General features: G+C 39.7%; 1 protein-coding gene across 4 annotated transcripts in view; it reads left to right on the top strand.

The window, feature by feature from the left end:
* Positions 1 to 18,785, top strand: part of pou2f1b (POU class 2 homeobox 1b) — a 32,596-nt gene extending 13,811 nt beyond the window's left edge. The window contains exons 3-15 of one of the 4 annotated variants that reach the window (XM_061724118.1): positions 368 to 453; positions 1,952 to 2,047; positions 3,012 to 3,191; positions 4,267 to 4,375; positions 4,501 to 4,592; positions 4,766 to 4,939; positions 6,646 to 6,787; positions 7,295 to 7,440; positions 8,797 to 8,985; positions 10,271 to 10,382; positions 14,003 to 14,336; positions 14,431 to 14,519; positions 17,676 to 18,785. In XM_061724118.1, coding sequence (XP_061580102.1) covers positions 368 to 453; positions 1,952 to 2,047; positions 3,012 to 3,191; positions 4,267 to 4,375; positions 4,501 to 4,592; positions 4,766 to 4,939; positions 6,646 to 6,787; positions 7,295 to 7,440; positions 8,797 to 8,985; positions 10,271 to 10,382; positions 14,003 to 14,336; positions 14,431 to 14,519; positions 17,676 to 17,956 — 2,030 coding nt within the window. In that variant the 3' untranslated portion in view covers positions 17,957 to 18,785. Of the gene's footprint in view, positions 1 to 367; positions 454 to 1,951; positions 2,048 to 3,011; positions 3,192 to 4,266; positions 4,376 to 4,500; positions 4,593 to 4,765; positions 4,940 to 6,645; positions 6,788 to 7,284; positions 7,441 to 8,796; positions 8,986 to 10,270; positions 10,383 to 14,002; positions 14,337 to 14,430; positions 14,520 to 17,675 lie in introns of all 4 variants that reach the window. The other 3 variants (XM_061724120.1, XM_061724121.1, XM_061724119.1) reach the window with 3 other exon arrangements.
* The last annotated feature ends 7,627 nt before the right edge of the window (positions 18,786 to 26,412 follow it).

The raw sequence follows: 26,412 nt of genomic DNA on the forward strand, positions 1-26,412 counted from the left end.
TTGTGTGTGAAAGCTCTAAATGTAAATATTAAGTCTAGCATTGACTCGCCTTAATTTAAATAGATGCATGCAGCTGTTGCACACCATCCTTTCAAAAAGTGGAGTTTATACCTACCAGTGTTTATTATTTGCTCGGGGGGGTCATGTTCTGGGTCTCTGGAAAACCCCTAGTGACAACTTGTATTGTAATAGATGATATATAAATAAAACTGAATTGAATTTTAGAAAGTCCATTTGTGCACCTGAAAAAGTTCTCATTTCTTAGCCTCTCTCTCCTTTTGTCTGCCTATTCTGGGCTTTCTGTCACCGTAAATCATCTTTGGTCCATGACTGCATTTTAAAAATGACTGTATGTGTGTGTCCTCAGGAATCCAGACCAATGGATTGGACTTTCAGAGGCAGATGGTGCCAACCACAATCGCTAATGCACACACACAAGCCCTCCTCCAACAGGTACCACGCCAAGCATGCCTGTCTGCCAGCACGACATCACATATTTTGTTGTCCGTTTTTGTGAAAGAAGCTGATCTTTTGTTGTTTTTTTTTTTTTAACTGAATGATGCAGTTTAATCATACCTTTTTTTTATTTTAAAAAAAGAAAAGAAAATGAAAAATAAGGCATGATGTTTAAAGAGAGGTATGCTGATCTGCACACAAACATTCACAAGCAGAAAGAGTTTATTTAAATGAACCAGGCTCTCACAGTGTCGCCTGGCAACAAGGCAGATTAATCAACCCTGTATGCTAATTAGCTGCTCTGCAGTTGCTCGGAAACAGATGGCCGAGAATATGCAAATCTATGCAGAATTTGCATGCACTGCATCTCAGTTATTTTAATTAGCATTTTCAATTCTTCCCTCCCCTTCCCTTCACTTTTCTTGTCTCTGAAGGCTGCAGCACATTTCAAATACCCACTTTATTTTTGATTCAAATTCCTCTCACTGCTGAAAGACTAAAGTGCCATTCTGACGAAGCAACTTGGGTACCTGAGAAATTTGTTGGGTCTTTTTTTTTCTGATCGTTTTTTTTCATAGTTTAATACAGATGAGGTTAATTAAATATTAATTTGAAATGTTTTTGATTAAAACCACCAGTGTCTCTCTTTATTTTTTTTTTTAATGATAACTGTTGTGACATTAACTTAAGACGCAGTTATACTAGGGCTGGGCGATATGGACCAAAAGTCATATCTCGATATTTTCTAGCTGAATGGCGATACTCGATATATATCGATATTTTTTCTGTGCCATAATTGGGCTTTCCCCCAAAGCATTATAGCATAGCATCTCTGTTAGCTTCATTTTTTTCTGAGGCAAACACCTAAAAAAAACAGTCAGTTTTAATACAAATCCACGTGATAAATGTCACACAGGTTCCTTTATTAACAGAGGTCTGCACAATATCAAAATGTATAAAACAAATGAAATAAAAATAAACTGCCTGCATATATAGAATAAAAATGCTTCTTGAATAAAATAAAACAAATATCCCTTTCCTGCATAACAATTAAATTAAAATACACTGTGCAATTAATACAATGTAGACAGTAACAGGCAGACTTTTCCACTGAGGTTGACAGTTGTGCAAATAACAAAACATTTGTGCAAATCTCAAATAAAACATGTAAACAGATATTGCATCTCTTTTGAGCAAATCTCAAATAATTACAACAAGTCAACTGTACATTTTACAGATTTTGTACCAGGAAAACTAACCTGTCAACACTGTCACGTTTCAGCACACAAAGGTACTTTTTTGCCAGCGCGAGGGGTCAGCGTTGATGTACAGTCAATTTGTCACAAAATAAGCTATATCGATATAAACGATATTGTCCATATCGCGTTTGAAAATATATCGATATATATTAAAATCTCGATATATCGCCCAGCCCTGAGTTATACCTCCTGGAAGAGTTGCTCTAAGTCCCCCATCTCTGTTTCACATCCCCTAGTCTAAGTTGGAAGACTCGGGCGCTCTCCCGACCTCCGTCCAGCAGAGCGTCCAGCCTCAAACCCAGCTAATGTTGGCCGGGGGACAGATTGCTGGAGTAAGTGGCTTTATTGCTCTCAGTTAAAACCTGGTCATTGCCATGCGTACCTGGATGACACCTCGGTGCGAGCAGCCCCGTCTTACAGACGAGGGTGGTGAATTGATGGCTTGCCTGACACTGAGCCTAAGACTGATGTCTCCTGCCTGTTTGCCTGCTCATCCCCGCTGGGTTTTTTTTTTCTTTTTTTTTTTAAACGAAACACTGGGGCGGGTTTGGACGTTTGTGTCTGAACAGTTATCATTTCCGCGTCTCTCCCTGAGGCCTCGCTGTGGCTGAGAAGACCAGACGGCTGATGCGGCTGCTGCTGTTCTGTTCTGTGCTGTGCGAGAGTGAATGTTTGCTGTGCATGTGAATGTGTTTGAATATGACATCAACGTGCTCATTTGCATTTGTGCCTTGCTCATATGCATGAGTCTCTCACCAGTCACCGTGAAGGCTCATTTGTGTCTGCGGAAGTTTCTAGCACTTCAATACCCTTGTGGAAAGTTAAATTTAGTAGATACATTTGCACAAAGAATTGGTACTTATGACATGCTAAACCAAAAACCTGGTGTCGCTCTTTTTCTATAAAGGTGTGTGGACACAAATTGGAATAATGAAGTATAAAAATGGGTTAGAGTGAACTGAGGCAGTTCTTTTGAATAAAAGCATCAAACAGATCAATCAAACTGTTAATGACTGTGATGATTATGCATTATAAAGCCCAGCAGACAATATTATTAAGATATCATTCATGTACAACATTGTGTCTGGTAAAATCCTGTTATTTCAGATATGAAACTTTCTCATGGGTATCGAAGTTCTAGCTTCATTATCGTGACACTTTGCTTCCTGTTCTGTGCGACTGATCCTCCAACCTTGAATGTATTAACACTTTACTCCGTCCCCTGTTTTTACGGCCGTTCCTCTGTGACGCCCTGCATCCATCCTTCTGTCCCTTCCTGCCTTGCTCTCTCTTCAGTTGGCCCTGACTCCAGCACAGCAGCAGCTGTTGATCCAGCAGGCTCAAGCTCAGCTCCTGGCTGCAGCTGTGCAGCACTCAGCCAACCAGCAGAACGGCACCACCGGGGCCAGCATCTCGGCCTCCGCAGCCACACCCATCACCCAGCTGCCGCTGTCGCAGCCCATCCATATCTCCCCTGTAAGTCACGAATGTTCTCGTACTACAGTTTCTGAAAATCCTGAGTATCGATTTGCGATGTAAAGAACCATTTAATAGGGGTGTAACAATATGTCGTGCCACGAAATTTCACGATACAAAAATGGCACGAAACGTGTCGTGGAGGTGACAAAGTGTATCGCGATATTGAGTTATTAATATTAATCCATTGTGTTGACTAGAAACGCGCATCCGACCACGCGTGACGACGCGTCTCGACCTGCGGACCAAAATCTTACTACGCTCAGAAGAAACTAGTACCGTTTTGCAGTCCCGTTTTGAGCTCTGAACCTTTACTTATGTAAGGCTGGTGTAGAGTTAAGCCTTACCTTATTAAATTAAACCTTTTTCTGGTCGTGAGTAGGATAAACACGGGGCAACTTCTGCTGAGTTCCAGTGTACTTTAATGTCCGCTCAACAGCGTAGGATTTTAGAACATCAACACAGCACCTAGTGCCGTACTGTGGCGTATCACTCCGCCCAATCTAAAACAGACTAATCACTACAGATAAACTGACTAGTGTCATTATAGTCCCTGATTTACATCAGAATATAAAGGATATATTTATAAAATAATGAACCCTGAATTACCAAAATAACCTTCTTAACAAAAATAAATCTCCTCTTACTATTGTTAGTTACTATTGTTACATTTGTACATGTATTTAATTTTAGTTACATTTCTGGAAAAGAAAAAAGTCAAATCATACATGAGAGAAACTATTCAGTTTGTGGCAAAATATCTTCACTTCACTATGAAACTGAAGATGCATAATGCAAACCTGACGTTTACTTTTAGTTCAGTTTGTGGAAAATGGTTGGCCTGGCTTTCTCTTTAAAACTTAAACAGTTATAAAGCATTACAAACTGTAACAATAGGGCAAATGCACAGCATTGTTTTGTATTTTTTTTCTTTCAAATAAAAGACAATTTTTTCCAGTCATATGTTCCTCATTCAAGGTTGTTAAAAAAATACTGTTATAATATCGTATCATATCGAGATTAGTGTATCGTTACACCCCTACCATTTAATGATTTTTCTTTCTTCCTGCAACAGCAGAATCTAGGCCTGCCTCAGTTTGTCTTGGTTCAGCCCGGCCACCAGATTGCCACGTCACTGCAGCCTGCCCAGTTCATCATCTCGCAGACGTCACCGGCCCAGCAGGGTGACTAAAATGCACACAATGTTTTGCTTTTCATGCATATTTAAGAAGAGACTCCGATTTCAAGTGTGGAATTGCGGTTAAAGCTTTCATTTTATCTCCTCCTGCCATTCGTCTTTCACTTTCAGGCATCTTGCAAGCCCAGAGTCTTCTAACTCAACTACCTCAAAGCCAAGCTAACCTCCTGCCGACTCAACCAAGCATCACCCTTGCAACTCAGGTTGGTTAAAAAAAGCAAACACCACCCGTAGCGTTCATACATTTTTTAGATTAAAGATGTGCTCGATGCCTTTTTATCCATTTATTATTATATTCTGCTTAAACTTCACTTCTTCATACACTCACCTTTTATAGAAAATCACATTTTCTTTTTTACTTTTCTGCTTTTTCCAGCCTGCAACTCCAACACGGACAACCACCGCCACACCTATCCAGTCCTTGCCCCAGAGTCAGACCCCACCCAAGCGGTTGGACACCCCGACTCTGGAGGAGCCTAGTGATCTCGAGGAGCTGGAACAGTTTGCAAAAACTTTCAAACAGAGACGAATCAAACTGGGCTTTACGCAGGTGTGTGAGACGCTGGAGGGACGGGGTTGGGCCCAATCCCAATACTCCCTCTACTTTCTTTCACTAGCCCTACTTTCTATCACTACACCTAAAAAAGAAGGGACATATTTTAGGGCACTTGAAATCTTCCCAGGGGCCTGTCCCAATACTCCCCCTACCCATACTTTCAACACCACCCCTAAAATCAGGAAGCTGAGAGCCAAAAGCTGTTTTAATTTCAGCTGTAGCGCTGTTAAAATGTCACTTTATTAAGTTTTAATATTTTTTCAGGCGTAAAAGTAACCGTTAAGATCCCCAACCTGGGTTCAGTTTATCCAAATAACGCCTGTTAAGAAATTTGACCCGATGTTTTCGGAGATGAGAAGAGCCGCCGGTCCGGGGCGCAGCAGCAGCCGGAGTACAGACGTGATCGCCAGGTCAACCTGCGCCGTCGTCCCGGGGAGAAACCTGCAGCTCTGTTGAGAATTACCGCTGGCTGAAATAAATCATTTAGGAAGATAAATGTTGGTTTAATAGATGAAATCTAACAGTTGTAGCTACGCCTGTTAAGAAATTTGCTCCAAAAATTTAGAGATTTCTGCCTGCCGGCTCCGGAGCTGATTTATGGTTCCGCGTTAAATCGACGCAGAGCCTACGGCGTAGGGTACGTAACCTACGCCGTAGGCTCTGCGTTGATTTAACGCGGAACTATAAATCAGCCATTATTCTGGCGTGATCTTCGGCAAACGGGCAAACGAGTGATTATGTACATTCACTGAGTGAATATTATGAAAGTAAAATATATATTTCTCGCTAGAAATGTAATCAAAACTCATTTTTATGCAGAAACTAACTCAAAATATTGATTTTATTCACAAAAAAATAAGAAATGTCCGCCATGTTTTTTTTTTGGAATCAGTCCGCAAATGACGACGAAAAGCATTCTGGGAATTTTTTTTGTCCCTAGATCAACTAGTCAGGATCGGAAAACACTTGATCCGTAGGGACAGATTCATAGCCACTACACTCGTTTTCCCCACTACCCCTAGGTGGAAAGAGGAATTGGGACACCACTACCCTCACGGGAACGTGCAAAATTTAGGGGTAGGGATGAGAACGAGGGGTAGTGATAGTATTGGGACAGGGCCTTGGTCTCCACCGATCCAGGTCGTATGTAGACCTGGAAATGTGTACTTTTCTTTTGATAGTGAAACCGTGCAGGAGTTTTTATAAGTAGACTGAGATTATTAATTTATATAAATCCTGTGATGTTGTTTTTTTTTCTTCTTTCTGCTGGAATACATTTGCTTTACTGACTCTACTGATGTTCAAAATAAAAGTCTATTGCGCTGCCATGACTGATGCTGTTATCAGTCTCCGTTTTGCACTCCGATTCTCCTGCACTACTGTTGCTATTATGTCGATATGTCGGTTAGATTACTTCTACAGTCTCTGATTACTGCTGCAGTTGGAGCTACAGGCTAGTAGCAGGGAGGTGGAGGCGGGGATCATTTGCATACTCATACTTCCACGCATATTAAATGAGGCAAAAGTATAGAGTTGCATCATGATGGGACTATTTTCATTTGGGAGGGGAAGAATCAGAATATCTACTTTTGATGAGCAGAAATGAGTTTTAAGGGTTTAATCAAATCCAGGAGATGAGAGGAACTTAAAATATTTATAGTACTCATTGTTCTCTGTCTCCAACTCCCACCGTCTCTCAGGGGGACGTCGGCCTGGCCATGGGGAAGCTGTATGGAAACGACTTCAGTCAAACCACCATCTCTCGCTTTGAGGCCTTGAATCTGAGCTTTAAAAACATGTGCAAACTCAAGCCTTTACTGGAGAAGTGGCTCAACGATGCAGGTTTGTCCCTAAACCCTCTTCAATTGTCAGGTGGTTATCTCAACCGTTTGTAGAACATGCTGCGTTTCTTCTACACCAACGATGACAAAGGTCTTAAATGGCCCTGCAAATGCCGCGGATCCTTAAAAAGTCTTAAAGTCTTTGTTTGGAGCCTGAACCTTTTTTTGGCTTCATTTGCTTATGACTTGAAATTTATTCCGCAATTAATAATTGATGGTTTTAACATAGAGAATGTATGATTCAGGCTGTTTTTTTTCATTATTTCGGCAGGTTTTACATCGCGCTTGGGCTGCAACCTGTCAGATCTGGCAACCGTGACCTCTTTTTGGTCTTAAATTTTGTTTGGAAATGCTATTTAAGTCTTAAATTTAACTTGGTCAAACACCCTGTACACACCCAGGCATCCTCCAACTGACAGCCCCTCCAGAGGCTGGATTATTGGTCTTTAAGTACCACATTCGTCGTCTTTACCTCTCTTCTTTTGTTGTGTCGGTACTGTTTGTGCAGAGAACCTGACATCTGACCAGGCCTTGTCCAGTCCCAGCGCCCTGGGCTCCGCGGGCATGGGCATCGAGGGGATCAATCGTAGACGGAAGAAGAGGACCAGTATCGAGACCAGCATTCGAGTGGCCTTAGAAAAAAGCTTTCTGGAGGTGAGAAACTGATTTTAGAAGTTGACTGTATCGGTTTTAACTAGTGATGCACCGATTGTTCGGTAACCGAAATTGTTCGGCCGAAAATGGCAAAAAAACGCTTTCGGTGTTCGGTGGAATAAGTGGGAAAAAAACCGAACAATTAATAACGGCGCTGTGATATAAGGAAATAGACTGGCCGCTCCGTAACTGTTGCGCACCACATAAATCGTTGGCCAACCAAAAACTAACCACATAAGAATTTAACTAACATTCACCAGCAGGTGGAACCAAAACAACATAAATCAATCTATTACAGGTGCGTTTAGATGACGAAATCAAACGTGGAAGAGCGTGGAGTGAAGTGGTGCAAACATGTCAGCAGTGTGGAAGTATTTGAGTGGCAAAGAATAATACAAGAATGGCTGTTTGCAATGAATGTTCTGCTCAAATATCTAGAGGGGGCACATCTGCAAAGTCTTTCAGCACTACAAGTTTGATTTATCGTTTGAAATGATAAAAAACCCTGAGCGCTTTAATGCATTTTTATTGTTTTAAGGCCAATGTTACAATGTTCAGTCAGTTAAGCCTAACGTAAGCTCAAAGATGGCCAAAAAATTTATTTTGCTAATTTATTTATTTTAAGTTATTGTTTTTTGCTGGTATAATTTCTGCTGGAATATTTAAGAAATGCTGGGAAATTAAAAAATGTTCAGTTTTTTATGTTCAACAAATGTTTTCTACCTTGTAATTTTGTAAAAGATTTTTTTTCTTTTAAAAGCATGCCTAAATCAAATTTATTTGATTTATGCAATGGTGAAAAAATTGGCAAAATAAATGAAAAACTGAGAAGAACCATGTTCGGTATTGTTCGATATTCGGCCAAGTGTTTATTATTATTTTCGGTTTTGGTTTCGGCCACAAATTTTCATTTCGGTGCATCACTAGTTTTAACAAAGACGTAGTGTCCAACCCTGTAGGAGGTAGTGACTACGTTTACATGCAGTCAAAATTCGGGTTATTGCTTATATTCCGGTTACTGAAACATTCGGAATATTCCGTTTCCATGCGTGAGCAAACAGGGTTATCCCTGTTTACATGGTAATTAATCATTTGGGATATCCCGATCAAACCAGCGACGCGCGGAGAACGTGATGACGCAATTAGCGTAATTTCCGCTTCTTCTTCCTGTATCCAAATTCGAAACAAATGCTAAAGGGTTATTGGTGTTTACATGGCCATGGAAATTCGGGTTATTGCTAATATTCGGATATTAAAAGGTTTATTGAGTGCATGTAAACGCAGTCATTGAAAACATGGTGGGAATAGTCTCCTCAGTGCTGACAGGGAATCCTTGGCTTCTTTGCCCGCTTCAAGCAGAACCAAAAACCTACCTCTGAAGAGATTACCATGATCGCTGACCAGCTCAACATGGAGAAGGAAGTAATTCGGGTCTGGTTCTGCAACCGCCGCCAGAAAGAGAAGAGGATCAACCCCCCCAGCAGTGGCAACAGTATCGGAGGAAACACCCCCATCAAAACCATCTTCACGCCCAGTAGCCCTTTGGTAATATCCCACACACTGACAGTTGTTTTTCTTATGAAACCAGATATTTGTATGTTCATTTTCAAGCTCTTGTGATTTTTTTTTTTTTGTTTCTCATCAGAGAGCACGAGTTAATCCTTCAGTGTGGCCGCAGGTCCTTAAAAAGTCTTAAACTCCATTTTGCTAAAATAAGGCCTTTAAATGTCTTAATTTGTCCTAAATCTCAATCCAAGGGTCTTCATTTTTGAATCTTACTATAAGAGGGAATTTATCCAGTCATCATTAAAAAGTTTTCTTACACTTTGAAAAGGAATAGTTTATTATATAGTTTTGAGGAGATGTAAATATGTTTACCAGTTGTTAGACACGCGCTTGCTTGACAACGCCTCAGTCAGTGTTTCCTCCCAATTGGGCTTCATTTGACTTTGGGCTGAAAAATATGGGCGGGTTGATCTAATTTGGGTGGCTTTTCCTGGTTTTTACAAAGTATTTAGGAGAAATTATTAACTAAAAAGTTGCTATTATGGCAGAGAAAAGTAGAAATGTACACAATAAACACACTGATATTATTACGGAAGAGTAATAATATTTGAGAGGGGAAGATTTTTTTTATGGTGCACTTCGAGAAATACAATTTCAAGAATAAAGTCGAAATTTAGCATTTTTTTCTCAACATTTCAACTTTATTCACGAAATTTGACTTTTTTTCTCAACATTTCGACTTTTTTTTCTCGAAATTGTACTTCAACAGTATTCTCGACATTTCGACTTTTTTCTCAACATTTCGACTATTTTCTCGAAATTTTACTTCAACATTAATGTCGACATTTCGACTTTTTTCTCAACATTTCGACTATTTTCTCGAAATTTTACTTCAACATTAATGTCGACATTTCGACTTTTTTCTCAACATTTTGACTTTTTTTCCTGAAGTGCACAATGAAAAAAAAAAATCTTCCTCTAAAGTATTATTTTTATTTTTCCCCTGCTTGGCCCTAATACTCTTCCGTTAATTATGTTTGCTTTAATCTACTCAATTTAATTGTGGTCTTTGTTTGGAGCCTGAACTTTTTTGTCTATTTGTTTATGAACTAAATGTATCACGCATTTAATAATTGACTGTTTTAACATGGAGAATGTATGATTCGGGCTGTTTTTTGATTATTTCTGCGGGTTTTACATCGCGTTTGGGCTGGAACCTGTCAGATCTGGCAACCTTGACCATAGCTTGGTGATTTACATTTGAAGATGGGATGTAAAAATACCTTTTAAAACTCATTTAATCCGCTCATATTCTGTTGCTCAGGTGGCCAGCACAGCAAGCCTTGTTAACAGTCCAACTATTAACACATCCACCACTCTGACTGTAAACCCAGTGATGCCTCTCAGCACCAGCGTCTCCGGTCTGACTTTCACAGGTAAGTGCGCTCTTCGCCGTGCGTGTATCTGCACCGTTCAGATCTGTTCCTATATTTCTGGCTTTGATTGTACCCCTAAGAGCCATCTCCTTTTATTAAAGTTACATTCTCTTTCAGTGCCACAATGCCTTTTATATTTTCAAAGGGCTTAACTGCACCTCTGCACCTTCACGGTTTCATGAATATGCAAATTGACCCGTTCCTCCATCTTGGCCGCTCCTCCTGCAGCTGGATCAAACCAGCTCAAGTTTGATTCTGTGTGAATACTTCACTCCTCACTAAGGCTGAACGATTAATCCCATTTGCAAGAATATCACGATATCATGAAACACGATTTTGAAATCGCAACGTGGCCGATTATATGGTTGTGACGTGAGAGTGAGCACTCGACCGCATCAACTCTTCATCCTTCATTTTACTCTGTTGTGCAACGGCCTCTGGGTAGATGCTCTTATATAGGTTATGGGCTGGATGGACCGGTCTGAAACTGGATCAGCTGAAACTGTCTAGACTAGAACAGGAACAGAACATCCATACTGCAGGATTATTAGGGTTTTTACAAAAGGAAAATGCCACCTGCTGTCAGGTGTTCAAAGCGAGCCGCGCTAACGTTGCTCTTCACTGAGTAAAACTACACACTTGTTCCAGCATGTTAAAAAACAAACACCAGAGACGTGTATGACAGATGTGCCGCTAACATGTTGAGCGTTAGTGCGCCAGACAAGTCAAAGACGGAGATCATTGAAATGTTTGAATGTGTCGCTTACAGCTGAATTTGTCCGGGCTGAGTCTGGTACAGAACCACTGCTGCATCAGGAGACACTCATCTAAACAACAGCGCTTCTCGTTATTTTGAATAATTAAAACAATATTTGTAACCATTATGCCAACGAAACTCCTTGATAGTATATAATCCACCTAGCAGTGGATTATTTGATTCAAAAGTTTAATATCAGAGCTCTGACTAAAACTATTAATATTCTACAGCGTGATGCTGATCTACCTTTTTTTTTTTTTTTTTTTTTTTTTTCCTTTCACCTGTCATCACTCGTCAGTCTCAGTTCACAGATCAGTATTAAGATTTTGGTCATTTATGTGATCTTGAAAAGAGGTGATTAAACAAGAAACACCACCAGATCTGTTTTAAATGTCTTTGAAGCTTTTGGGGAGTTCAACTTTGAGATGGAGCTGGAGCGAGCTCTCCCAACACTGACATTTGTTTATGAATCGCATCAAGACCAACTGTATTTTAGAAGAACCAGCCCTCAGCACAGAACCAGTTCAGAAGCCACAATACTTAAACTGCTCTAACTAGGAGTAAATTAACTCTGGGACATCTTAAATAGTTCAATTTTGCTGTTTTTTATTGGTTCTCATATCAAATATTTTGTCAAATCTGTTTAAAAAAAACCCAAAACAAACAAAACAGCAAATGTTTAAAAATAATGAACTTATTCCAATTTGTATACATCTTTGAGGTTGTAGATCTGTTGTTGGTGGTGTTGAAGTAATCTGGTTAAAACTTTCTAAAAAAAAAAGCATTAGTTATATTATTATTATTAGTCTGTATATATTGTGTTTGCTAGTTAAATTGAAATATGCAAGACTTAAAACAAAGATGCCCAGTTTTTGGAAGAAAATTCTATACTAAATGTAAATCATATTATGTGAGTATTAAAATCATCCATTAGGTTTTATTGAAGAAAAAAAAAAAATTAAATTGCAATATTGGGTGGGGGGGGTAGCAATTAGATTATTTTCCAAAATCATTCAGCCCTACTGCTCACAATTAGTGCAATAAAGGATAAAACGTGGAATTAATTTTACAATATAATGAGGGTTGGACTTGTCAGAGCTGCGGATCAGAAACACAAGCAGACGGCCGATTGCTCGTTAACTTTATAACATCACGCAGAACAGAATATGAAACTTGTTTCCATCATGAAGCTTTACCTGGTGTGATGTAGATCATGGGTAACTCTTCAACCAGCGTAACTCCAAGGGCAGAGTTGAAGGTGAAGCTGTAGAGATTTGCATACCAATTTATATGCGCATATTAAATTACACGACTGTAACGTTACCACCGATTTCAGATGTGAAGGAATTATTTTCAGGGAGTGGAAGGAGGTTAAGTTTTTTTTTTTTTATGTTTATTTGATATGGACAAAGCGATTACATTGGACAAACCAGATGCATTGTTTAAATGTTTTAGCACAAGTGCTAATTCGCAACACTTGTCCATAGGCAGCTTTTGAAAAGAATAGAGAGCAATAAAATATTAAGATAACAAGAATGGAAAAAGGAAAAAGAATAATAAAATAAATAAATGAAAAAAACAAACAAACAACAAAACGATTGGAAAGGAAATCAAAGAAATACAAACAATTTTCAATTAGAAACATAAAAAGACAACAAAGCAAGCAGTCAACAAGTTAAGAACTATTCATGTGTAAACTGCTGATTAGATTTTAACCACTGTTTGAGTCCTTTGTTAAAAGCTTTTGTATTTGTCTCTAATTTTAACTCAGTGGGTAGAGAGTTCCAAAGTTTTGCCCCCTTTACAGAGAGAGCAGACTGGCAGAAAGAAGTGTTGCATTGTGGGATGAGACAGTCACCACTAGTGGATTCTCGTGTGGTCGCTCTGTGAGAGCTGTGACGCCTAACGGCCACGTCAGAGAACAGAGTTGACACATGATTATTTAAACATTTAAAGAAAATTTTTAAAATACTGAGGTTAATAAAATTTTCAAAAGTGAGGAGGTTGTGTTTCCTTAAGATGCGGCAGTGATGCCATTTCATTGCTTTTTGGTCCATGATTTTTATTGCTTGCATATAGAGCAGAGGTGTCTTCAGTATTCACATTCATTACTCAGGTAGAAGTATAGATACCAGAGTTTAAAAATACTTCTGTAGAAGTTGACGTATCAACTCAAGTTTTTTACTCAGGTAAAAGTATAAAAGTACTGGTTTCAAAACTACTTAAAGTGTAAAAGTAAAAGTAATGTAAGGGGGAAAAAGCCATTAAGGACAAAAGCCATTGAAAATGAATGCATCTTAGTATAATGCAAATATATTAAAGAACCATATATGTGTACTATTGAGCATTAACATGTGTTTCAGAGAGCAGGAGATATGATGACTAGTTGCCTATAAGTATTGTAATGGTGCAAAAAGTCAAACTTCAGAGGCATGTTATCATTTATCCTAACCTTTATTGGAATGTACATCCAAGTTTAGTTGCAGGAATCTGAGGGAACGGATGTAAGAACAAAACTGGACAAGAACATCTGAAACAACCACAACCAAATTCACTCTATCCGGATGGAGCAATTTAACTGGATAGTTTTTTTTTAAGGCTGAAATGAAATAGAGTAACGAGGCTGTTTTTAAAATGTAAGGAGTAAAAAGTACAGATAATTGCGTGAAAATGTAAGGAGTGAAAGTAAAAAGTCGTCTGAAAAATAATTACTCCAGTGAAGTATAGATAACCAAAATTTCTACTTAAGTAAGGTAACAAAGTATTTGTACTTCGTTACTTGACACCTCTGCAAATGAGAAAGAATCATAGCATGTATAGTTTTGCAGCTTGGTGAGAACTAGTGTCTCTTCTCTCCATCGAGGCACGACAGTTGGAGCCACGAACACGGCATCGGTCATCTCCACCACGCCCATCTTCACCACGTCGGTCAGCTCTCCGTCTCTCAGCCCGGCGACTCCCACGGCTCTCCAAGCCTCGTCCACGGACAGCAAAGCCGGCCTTCAGGCCCAGACCATCGTCACGCAGGCGCCGACGTCCATAGCCACGACTCTCGGAGGGGGTCAGGTGATGGTGACGGCGTCGGGGCTGTCGGCCGCGCTGCAGGGCGCCCAGCTTCCCACCAGTGCCAGCTTCGCGGCGATGGCGGCTGCTGCGGGGCTCAACCCGGGACTGATGTCCACCCAGTTCACACCAGGGTTCGTATGCGCCGCGTTGAGTCAACACGCCGGGTTCTGACCTCGCTGGAGTTCACGTGTGTTGATGGAAACGGTCTTGTTCTTGTGTGTGCAGGGGCACCCTCCTCAGTCTGACTCCGGGGGGGCTCGGCAGCGCGCTAAGTCCTGCTCTCATGAGTAGCAGCACCCTGGCTACACTTCAAGGTGTGTACTTGTACCACGACTGCTCAGTGAATCCTTGCAGTTCAGATAGTCCCCAAAAAACACAAAAAAGCACTTTTAAATCTTGTTCATGTTGCGGATTGGCTCAAGTAGCATCCAAGGTAGTATCTTTTAATTCCACTTGATGACCAAGAATTGGAAGATTACAGAAAACCTAGTAGTTTTCACACAAAAAAAAAAGAATTACTGAATCAATTAATAATAAAATACTATGATTTTGAGAAACAATACATTTTTAAAGTCTAGAATGGGTCATTAATATAAACTAGTGGTGATATTTGCTTGACGAACCACATGTTTACATAATAAGAACAAATCAAGTCACTGGGTTTAATCTTGCTGATGGAAAATTGCATCTGTGAATACAGAAATGAATAGATTTTCTGTGTAAAGTTGCTTTTGTCAACGAAAATTATGACTAAAGATCGTCGTCAACGAACCTTTATCACCTGAGGAAGACGAGACGCAACAAAAATGCTGGTCATGTGACGATAACGATAATTAAATATATAATGCAATATCGTAGAGGAATAAAAACGAGACTAAAATGTAGATTACAAAATAAAAACTCAGATCCTTACAGGACTGTCTCAGAAAATTAGAATATTGTGATAAAGTTCTCTCTGTAATGCAATTTAAAAAAACTAAAATGTCATACATTCTGGATTCATTACAAATCAACTGAAATATTGCAAGCCTTTTATTATTTTAATATTGCTGATTATGGTTTACAGTTTAAGATTAAGATTCCCAGAATATTCAAATTTTTTGAGATAGGATATTTGAGTTTTCTTAAACTGTAAGCCATGATCAGCAATATTAAAATAATAAAAGGCTTCTAATATTTAAATTGATTTTTAATGAATCCAGAATGTATGACATTTTTGTTTTTGTAATTACATTACAGAAAATCACAATATTCAAATTTTCTGAGACAGTCTTGTAATGTCCATGTTTTCAGTAGTTTCTCCGGTTTAGTTCTGCTGCTGGGTGACGTTAGTCCTCAATCCCAGTCGCTGCAGCGGGGAATCAGATCCAGAAGATGCAGCTGCAGAGTTAGAGGCTGATGCCGTTGACGCAGAGCTCAAGATTCACGTCAATTAGAAACAAAGTTCCATAGAGAAACGCAGGGATCTACTCTGGGAAGAAGAAGAAGAAGAACCATCTTTGGATACACTTTCCTACATAGAAGTGGAAAAGAAAACCCAATGTGTCATCAAAAAAGAAAAAGATGTGGAGAAATGCGAAAAAAATAAATAAGTTGTAAACTCAAATTAGAATCTTCTGTATCTGGAATGAATGTATTCTTGAGTCTATAAGGTAACAATAATATAATAATAAGATAACCTTGTTTGAATTGTAAAATGGGTTTGAATAAATACAATCTTTGACTAAAACTAGACTAAAATGGTCCTGGACAATTCTGACTAAAATAAGACTAAAATGCTCAGACTTTTAGTCGGCTGAAACTTGACACGACTAAAAGGAGAATGAACGTGACTGAAACTAATAAAAACTAAAATGATAACTTGACCCAAAGACTAGACTAAAACTAAAATTGAAACGGCTGACAGAAACAACACTACTGATGTGTGAAAAATATCCGTTGAATATACAGGACTGTCTCAGAAATGTCTCAGAATATTGTGATAAAGTCCTTTATTTTCTGTAATGCAAAAATGTCATACATTCTGGATTCATTACAAATCAACTGAAATATTGCATGCCTTTTATTTTAATATTGCTGATCATGGCTTACAGTAGGGATGTGCGATATGGACTAAAAAATGTATCACGATAATTTCTGGCATTTATCCCGATAACGGTAAAAATTATGATTAAAAAAAAAATACCAATTCAACTCCACCTTTGTAACTATAAATCTATCACCACATTCAGTCTTTGGAGCCAAAACACTGCTCTAAAAGAATACTAAATACTACTAAACGTAATCAATGGGATTCTTTCTTTCTTTCTTTCTTTCTTTCTTTCTTTCTTTCTTTCTTTCTTTCTTTCTTTCTTTCTTTCTTTCTTTCTTTCTTTCTTTCTTTCTTTCTTTCTTTCTTTCTTTCTTTCTGGCTCACTTTCTTTCTTTCTGGCTCACTTTCTTTCTTTCTGGCTCACTTTCTTTCTTTCTGGCTCACTTTCTTTCTTTCTTTCTTTCTTTCTGGCTCACTTTCTTTCTTTCTTTCTTTCTTTCTGGCTCACTTTCTTTCTTTCTTTCTTTCTTTCTGGCTCACTTTCTTTCTTTCTTTCTTTCTTTCTGGCTCACTTTCTTTCTTTCTTTCTTTCTTTCTGGCTCACTTTCTTTCTTTCTTTCTTTCTTTCTGGCTCACTTTCTTTCTTTCTTTCTTTCTTTCTGGCTCACTTTCTTTCTTTCTTTCTTTCTGGCTCACTTTCTTTCTTTCTTTCTTTCTTTCTGGCTCACTTTCTTTCTTTCTTTCTGGCTCACTTTCTTTCTTTCTTTCTGGCTCACTTTCTTTCTTTCTTTCTTTCTTTCTGGCTCACTTTCTTTCTTTCTTTCTTTCTTTCTGGCTCACTTTCTTTCTTTCTTTCTTTCTTTCTGGCTCACTTTCTTTCTTTCTTTCTTTCTTTCTGGCTCACTTTCTTTCTTTCTTTCTTTCTTTCTGGCTCACTTTCTTTCTTTCTTTCTTTCTGGCTTCCTTCCTTCCTTCCTTCCTTCCTTCCTTCCTTCACGTACGTTGTGCGTGGATTTAACGCAGAACCATAAATCAGTTTTACACAAAAACGTCAAAAACAGGAATTTATCGTTTTTATCGCGAGATGACAAATTCTTACCGTGGGGAATTTTTTTGACGGTTTATCGTGAACGGTAAAATATCGCCCATTCCTAGCTTACAGCTTAAGAAAACTCAAATATCCTATCTCAAAAAATTAGAATATTCTGGGAATCTTAATCTTAAACTGTAAACCATAATCAGCAATATTAAAATAATAAAAGGCTTGCAATATTTCAATTGATTTGTAATGAATCCAGAATGTATGACATTTTATTTTTTTTTAATTGCATTACAGAAAATAAAGAACTTTATCACAATATTCTAATTTTCTGAGACAGTCCTGTATATAATTCCTTCAAATGCATGAAAATGTAATAATTTTCTTCCTTCTCTCCAGCGGCCCTGGCGTCGAGCGGCACGATCCCCATCACCTCCCTGGAAGGCGGGAACCTGCTGTTCGCCAACACCTCCGGCACCACGCCCAACCTGGTGACCACGCCGCTCTTCCTGAACCCCCAGAACCTGCAGAACCTGTCGCTGCTGACCAGCAACCCGGTCAGCCTGGTGTCGGCCGGGGCGGGCGGGCTGCAGCTCTCCGCCGACCCCCACCACCAAGCCTCCGCGGCCGCCGTGCCTGTGCAAGCCTCCACCATCACCACTGCCTCCAAGGCCCAGTGAGGCCGGCGCCGGCGCGGCCGCGTCCCCAACCGACGGCCCGGCTCCTCCGGCGAGCACGATGCTGTCGCATCACCGAGGGACGGGGACGCCGACTCCCCGACCTTTGTTTCATTGTATCTACCATTATTTAATCCTTTTGCTGCCACCAAAAAGAAAACAACCTCCAATAAGATTGGGCATACTTTTTCTTTTAAAAAAAATGTTTTTTTTTGTTTTGTTTTTTTTCTTTCGTTTTTGATTCTTGGACATTTTTCCAGAAGCAGAAGCCACATAGACATTGTTGTTGGCGAGCCTCTGCTCACGAACCCTGACGGGCGTCCGGGACGAAAAGACGTCCCCGGCGCCATCAAGTTCACATTTTGTATATACATCCTCCTGTTTCCAACTCTGATCTCTTTTCTCTACAACACTTCTAACCAAAAACAAAAACTTTTCTCTTTTAACATTCAAACTTAAACGATTTTACTAATTTCACACCGTTAATCATCACTAACTGGTTTGTGCACCACCTTATGATTAATTATGTTTTCTTTTGTTTTTTTTGTCAGGCCTTGACGTGAATCATATCAAATTTATATTTTGGAAACTTTTCTTTATCCTTACTTTCTATATTGTTGACATTTTCAGAACTTTGTAAATCTATTATTAAGTTAAGATTTAACTATCACTTTTTAATCGTGGTTATAAGGCTTTAAAAACAAGTAATAAGTGGCCGATATAAAGGTTATCATTGCTTTAAGGGTCGGAGGGACCTCGCCGTCTCTCCGAGTCTCCTCTGGAAACACTGACTTTTATGTTTTTGCTGCGGCGGTGGCGATGACGCCGCTGCCGTCGCCGCCGCCGCGCGGCGCGTGTAAGATTATGGTCCCGGTCTGGATTATTGACACTGACACAAAAATGACTGAAGACTTTACAAGTGAGAGCTTTAAAGCGAGCTGCAGACACGCAGTCCTGCATTTCAATGAGAATGGTTTGGTTTGTGATATCCGTTGGGGGAAGCTGTACATTATGTTTAGAGGCGGAAAGTAAAACGTCTTGTTGTCGACAGTTCTGGCGGACGCCGATCCACGCGGTTCTGCGGTGTGTGTGTGTGTGTGTGTGTGTGTGTTTAAGAGGGCAGTCGTGAAACGTGCTCGTCGTGCCGGATGGACGGTGGCTTGATGAGTTTATTGTACTGTGGGTGTTTTTTTGTTTTTGTTTTTTAATAGTAATACTGTCGTATCTACTTGTGCACAGTATCTGTACCAAAAAACTGGATTGATGAGCTGCAGTCTGCCTGTTTTTGGTGGGATTGAAATTCTGTCTTTTTATTCTGTCTGCAGTCGTTGGACTGAGTCACATACTTTAAGATATACCAAAAATATTTGTTAAAGTAATTACTATGTGTAGTTGGTGTAGCTTAGTCTTAGTCGATATATTTATGAGTACAGAATCTCTCTTCATTGTAACAGATTATAGAAATGCAATATTTTGATGATCATTTTTCCAAAGATAACATTTGTTTTGATTTGATAAAGTTGTCTCATAGCTCAATTTTTTGATTGGCAGCACAACTGACCAAAAATAGGGATTGGTGGGTTGGGGTGTGTGAAAGTAGCTTCTTCTTCTTCTTCTTCTTCATCAGAGCTTTTTTGTTTTGTTTTCTAACGCCGCCTGGGCCTCACCCCTGGTGTTTCATCCGGTGAGCCAGCCGACGACATTTTCTCAACCACAGTGGAGAAAGGGTTTTATTGTTTTTGTTTTCTGTGCGCGTGCGCTAGTACTCAGCCATAAAACAACAGCTTGAACCAAAGTGGTTTTCCTCAGTAGTTGCTGTGCCTGCCTGAGCACACGAGTCGCCGTTCTCACGGCCTCTCAAACGTCACAAATCCTCTTTTACTCCTCCTCTCTCCCACCTCGACCAACACGCTTCCAGCGACGTTGAGCTGTCGATTCCTGCGCGCTTTCTTATAGCTTTAAAACCAACAACCCGACTCAAAATCAAGGTTTCGTAGTTTCGGTCCTCCCAGCTGGAAGGACTCGTGGAAATAAATTACCCCGACTTCGTCTTTGCTGCTCCCAAAATCCGTCTGTGGACCAGTTTAAACCCTCCCGAACTATTCTGACCCGACAGCGGCGATCTGACGCGCTACGTGCTCGACCGCTCGCAGAAGCATCGCCCCGCATCGACATCAATCAGTGCCCTGATCGTTTGTGGATTTAGGCAGTGAAATTTTTGTCCGCAATATCCTCTCGTGTGCTTCTTTTCTCTTGAATTATTTTGACTGAATATACCTCAGCAGCACTTCAACACAAGTTTCACCTTTTTAGACGTTGCGTATCGAACATGGTAGAATGTACAAGCACCGTCTGGCTTGCCATTCAAAGTTTATACTATTGAACCGAACATAGGAACCGGGCGTAAAAAAAAAAAAAAAAGGACGACCTACTACTGCTATTTTCTAGTACTACTATTTATGGGGGTATTTCCAGGTTTAGATATTATTTTGAGATCCTTCTTGCCAAAGTAAAAGCCTTTCTCTTTGCAGCTTGGTGGATGTCTGGCTGCCCGGGTCGCCGGTTTCCCGCCGCGCTCCCGTCGCAGAGCTGTTTCTAGTTACGACTGATGAACCAGTTGGCTCCGTAGGATGTTACTGAGATATTTATCTGAGGAGAGACTTAAGAATTAGATTAACGATCCTTTCCTAATTCTAGACATATAAATATATATATATAAATAAATATAAATATATATAAACACTTGTAAGATATTCATATTTTATATTTGAACCGGTATGTTATCAAGACTGAATGTAGTGTTTATCATGATAACTCAAAAATAGATCTCCCCTGATTGTTTTCTTTTTTTTTTTTTTAAATACATTTAATTTGTAAGAACTGACAAGACCAAAAAATAAATAAATATGAGAGGAAATGTGAGGATGCGACTGGCCGTCACGCGTCGAGGCCCCTCCGGCCGCAGGGGCTCCTGCTGCTGGAGGGGCTCTCTCATATTGATATTTAGATTATTATTATTATTATTTTTCTTTTGAGTCGTTGTGGACTTGATTTGCTGTCTTTAACAATCATTTGTTTTGTTTTGAAACTATCATTTTATGCCTTTTTAATTGTTTTGTATAGTGTGAGAGGGCACGATCACTGGCTTTCTTAGTTTGACAGAGAAGATTAACATTATCATTTATGCCTTATTGTTACGTAGAAGACATGAGCATTGTAGCATTGTTTTGTAGTTTTGGGTGAGTGTGTGTGTGTGTGTGAGTGTGTGTGTGAGAGCAAGCGAACGAGCGCTCCCCCGGTGCATTGTTTTCACTGAAACAATACAGTGTACTTTGGGCATTTCTGAGCGTGGGATGACTACGTTGCTACCTTTCTGATTTTTGAGGTGCGACTCCGACAGGTGGGGGATACCTGTGAAAAAAGCTTTACTAATAATTCCAGCAGGTGTCTGTCTGTCTGTGTGTGTGTGTGTGTGTGTGTGTGTCTTTATAAAGAGACAACGGGGAGGGCGGTCTGCAGACCTTTACGGTGCATTTTTCTCTTTCTTCCAGTGTGTGTCTCGAGAGAGAGCGTATTTTTTGTCGTTTGGATTGAGGTTCTCTACTGATTTAACCAGTTCTGGCTCCATGTTGGTAAATCTACGGTTTGTGGTCAACTCCCGTTCCTAGGAACCGTCTTATTGGCACTGACTTGGCTTATTACGCTTCACTCTCAGTAGGCGATCGTGAGATTTCAAGATTGCGATCTTGGATCCACCAGGAATGGAGTTGGAGCACGTTGGCCTCCCCCCCCCCACACTGGTTTCTGTTGTTGTTTCTGGTCTTTGACGGTGGACGTGCGGGGCGAAGAAGGCTAAATAAGTTGTTGTATACCTCATTTCTAACTCAAGGCTGAGTGAAACCTGCTTTAATCTACTTGAGAATAAAATGTTTTTAGAAATGTTTCACAAAAAAAAAAGGAGAAAAAGACAAAATACTCAAATGTGTGTGTCGGTGGAGCAAGCGCGCTCGCACCTGTACCTGGTGGGTGGCGCGCAGAGCCGCCACTAGAGGGCGACGCAGCACACGGGGACGCACTAGTGCGCATGAATGTCTGCTGTCTAATGCTGCACACCCACGTCTGTCAGCATTAAACACAACTAATGATTTAACTTCAGATAAAAGAAAGTTCCTTATGTTTGAACACCTTTTTTTACTATGATTTCTTTTAAGTTTGACAATCCTGTTTAGTTTGTAACTCCCACCCTGGCCAGGTACAGGTGTGTGCTGTCGCAGCCCGCGCTCGGCTTCCTGTGGTACCAACGTTAACCAAAGACTTTTAACTTGATTGTATTGGAACAAGTCCGACGTCTCGCCCATCCCCGCCTCGCTGCTCGGCCCCGAGCCCGGGCCGCACGGCCTCGCCCCGAGTCCACGAGCGTGCGTCCCGCCGGCGCGGCGGTTTCAGTGCCTGGAGACGGGGGATTGGACGGGGCTGAGCGGGGACGGAGCGGGCTTTTTCTTTCTTTTTTTTGTCCCCTTCTCTCTCTTTCTCCCCTGACTGGCACCACCATCGGGGGGGTAGCTGGGTGATGTTTGTTAATACACACTGTGGGTTGATCCTGTTCACACTGTACCTGCTACTTTCCCTCCTTCCTACTGTCTTTTTCTCTCTCTTTCTCAAGGACTGTGGTGGAAATGCTCTTTACTTAAATGTCTCTGTACTCCCCGGGACTTTAACCCTGCCGTCTTGAGGAATACACATCCCTTTTCCTCCTCTCACCTCCCCTTCCACATCCTGTCTTCACTACAGACTCTGGTCAGCTGTGACACTATGCATCATGGTCCTTCTCTCTGCATGGGCTGTGTCCCGCCGGCCCGGGCTCCGGGCCGATTGGGCTTCAGTGACACTTTGTGTAAATGCTTTACTCCGAGTGAGGTTGCCGCAAGGACCTCGCAAGCGCTATTTCCAAAGCAAAAATCCAAATATTTGACTTTTGACAAATGCAGATACCAAAGAAATCTCTCTGTCCCGTGTGTCTGAGTGTCTTCTCTCCACTTCCTCCCTGCAGCATGTGTATTAAGAGACAAACCCAGCACTGGCTTTAGTCCTAGTCTCAGTAATTCCAAAGCTTAGATGTATATTTTGGTATATTCCTGAGGAAAAACTTGCGTGAAAAACGTCTGTTTTTACTTTGTTTGTTGTAACCTCTTCTTTTATTTCCTCTTTTCTTTTTTTTTTTCTTTTTTGTCACAGCATGGAACTAATTGCAGAACTGTCTTACTCTTGGTAGGTTAAAAAATATAGTATTTTTGTATGTTTTTGGGTGTGTCATGTGTGCGATTATCAGTCCACAGCCCAAGTGACCATGGCTTTCAACAAAAGATGAGGAAAAAAAACGAGATTTAAAAAAAGAAAAAAGAAAAATGCCAACCATGTACATATTATTAAGTCTGTGTATCTCAAGAAGTTCTTTCTGTAAAACACTTCACATCGGAATCTTGGGCTCATCTTAAGGAATGTGTTCTCTTTTATTTCCCTTTTTCTTACTCTGCAGACTGATGATGATGATGATAATAATAATGGACTTTCCAGGACTCGAATGTAGAGTTTTGGTTTCCACCGTTTAATACAACACTGAGAGGGACACTGCTCTAATCTGATAACAAAATAATAAATAAATAAAAAAAGGATAAAAAAAATACAAAAATCATGAAAAGGAAAAAAAAAAAAAGCCTCCATTCACGGAGGTTTAGAACTGAAAGATTGTGTAGGAGTTTCAAGTATGTGAATCAGGATACATAGTGGGTTTTGATGCATTTGTCTGCTGTATTTTTGTTTGTTTTGTTTTTATACACATACAAAGATAATCTTTTACAGTAACTGTACAGTTCTTTTGTTGTAAACATCATTAAACCATTTTCCAAGTGTTTTGACATATATCTGTCTTTTGTTGCGAGTCGCTCTATATTATGACTCCCAGAAAGTACTGATCACATAAATGTATGTGTTTTAGGGCAGGGGTGTCAAATGTGCGGCCCGCGGGCCGAATGCGGCCCGAGAGAGGTTTTCATGCGGCCCGCGAGAAGTTTCCAACACAAAAAAACGAAATGTTAATTTACTAAAAAGGAAGGCATAAATAATTGCCATGAATCGCAGCATATCCGATAATATTTCTTCTACAAATCCATCGTTATTCCACAAATGGAGCAGTTTTCGATTTTTTTTTTTTAGTTTTCTAGAATGCATTTGCCGATTTTTATTTCTTTGTAGACGGTCGTTTATTTTTAATAACTGACTACTATTGTATATTTTCGCAGGAAAAATATCACTGCTAAAAAAGATGATAGAAGATATTTATTCGGAGAATTTCAGTTTTGAATACGAGGATAGTGACAAAGTAAAACAGTTAAAAGAGAAGTGCTGACCTTTTCGGCCCACTGGCGTAAATATCCACACCAATTTTTAAAAATAAATACACTTAATTGTACTGGAAAAATCTCTAAATCACAAAGAAAGAAAGAAAGAAAGAAAGATTTTGCTTTTAATTAAATTTCCTATCCAAAGTAGAAAACTTTGCACACCGGATATGCAGAAAGGTGCGTCAGAGGAGGAAAGCTGCAGCCAATTTAAAAAGAAAACTCCAGGATGCCTTGAGAAAGGTCGATGACTGAAACGTTGGCCCAATAAAACACTAGTCTGGTGAGAAGAATAAAAAAAAACATGTTTCTGTTTATCTTTGTAAAATATTAAAAGTATCTTACATAATTTGGAAAAAAACGAGAAATTTCTCAGAAAAGATCCTGAAGAAATATATTTTACATAATTAGAGTGTAAACAAAGTGCACATTTCCTTTAAAATTAACTAAACTGATATTGGATTAGATAACAATAGTAAAAAAAAAAGAATTAGAGAAAAGATTTTCTGCACCGTTTTTGTTATTTTGAGCGTGCGGCCCGCGAGAAAAAAATTGGTCAAATCCGGCCCGCCAAGCAAAATGAGTTTGACAACCCTGTTTTAGGGGGTTCGGGGTCAACACTGAATGTATTTGACCTTCTGAAACATCCGTATGAAGTTAGTTTTACATTTTTTTAATACATTTTTTTATTACTGGACATAACAAAAAATAGATAACATGTTGTCTTACAGCATAAAAGTGAGAAAGAAATATCACATTTTCACATCCAAAAGACAAAGAAAAGTAATTACTTCCACAGTAAAACCAGTAATATGGGATGTTGAGTATTTGATCCTTCAAAATACACTACCCATGACATGAATTACACTTTGTGAACATTATACGATAAGGAGAAAAAAAAACAAGCTTTATTTGATATTCATCAGTCATTCGCCTTTATTTAACCAGGCAGGTCATTAAGAACACATTCTTATTTACAATGACGGCCTGGCAAGCGACAAGGACCACTTGGGGGGGAAGGACGTGGGCTAGGGAGTAAAACACAGTAAAATTGTAGCTCTACAAAGGTAGAAAACCCTTAGGTAGAATTTTTTGGCAAAGCAGCAGAAATTGGCAGAACAGCGGTCCGTCAGCGCGGGGCGAGAGTCTGCAGAGCGATACCGGGCTCTGGCTGGTCCGTGCTCCTCTGCTGGTCCGCCTTCTTCTGCAGAGACAAGTTCACGGTTTTATCTCACCAGGACAGAAAACTACACCATTTAATTCAATCTGACGTCAGTGAGAGGAGCAGTCTATGTAGTGGTGCCCGTGGCCAAAATTAAAAATCCCACCACACTGAATGATTTTCGGCTTGTGGCCTTGACCTCCACTGTGATGAAACAAAACTGAGCACTTACTGGACGCTCTCCAATTTGCTTACAGAGGTAACAGAGGTGTACAAGATGCCACAGCTACACTACTTAACCTGGGGCCGGATTCACAAAACATTCTTAAGAAAAGAAATCTTCTAAAGTGTAATTTTTTTCTTAAGTTCAGTTTTAAGAAGAAAAAAGAGAAGTCATATTCTCCAAAAAAGTTCTAAGTATTTTCTCAACTTCTTAAGAAAAAACTTAAGAATAAATGGTATTCTTGAAATAAAAGTTCTCAAATTTTCCCCAAAAGTATTTTTTTTGCACATTAATCTCATCCACCATAACCTTGAAAAGTTCCTGCATCTCTTTTTCTCCTTCTCCATGTTTAGTGACTGACGGTTAAGACCAAACTACCTGTATAAACGTTGTTTGTTGGCGCGTGCAATGCAATGACATATTTTAAGAAGTTCTTAAGTAGGAAAAATAAGAAATTCGTAAGAAATGACAGTTTTTAAGACGGTTCTTAAGAAAATATTGAGGAATTTCACTTAAGAACTTTATTATGAACTTCTTAATTTTAGACCTTGAGGAGAATTGTGCGTGTTGCTTCTAAAGTTGCTGGGGTGAAGTTCAGCAGTCTGGACGAAATTTTTTAATTCTCAGGTGCAATCTAATCGCAGGGACGAAGATACTCACTGAATGTTCATATCTG

Source organism: Cololabis saira, chromosome 6 (assembly GCF_033807715.1).
Source record: "Cololabis saira isolate AMF1-May2022 chromosome 6, fColSai1.1, whole genome shotgun sequence".
Taxonomy (NCBI): Eukaryota; Metazoa; Chordata; class Actinopteri; order Beloniformes; family Belonidae; genus Cololabis; species Cololabis saira.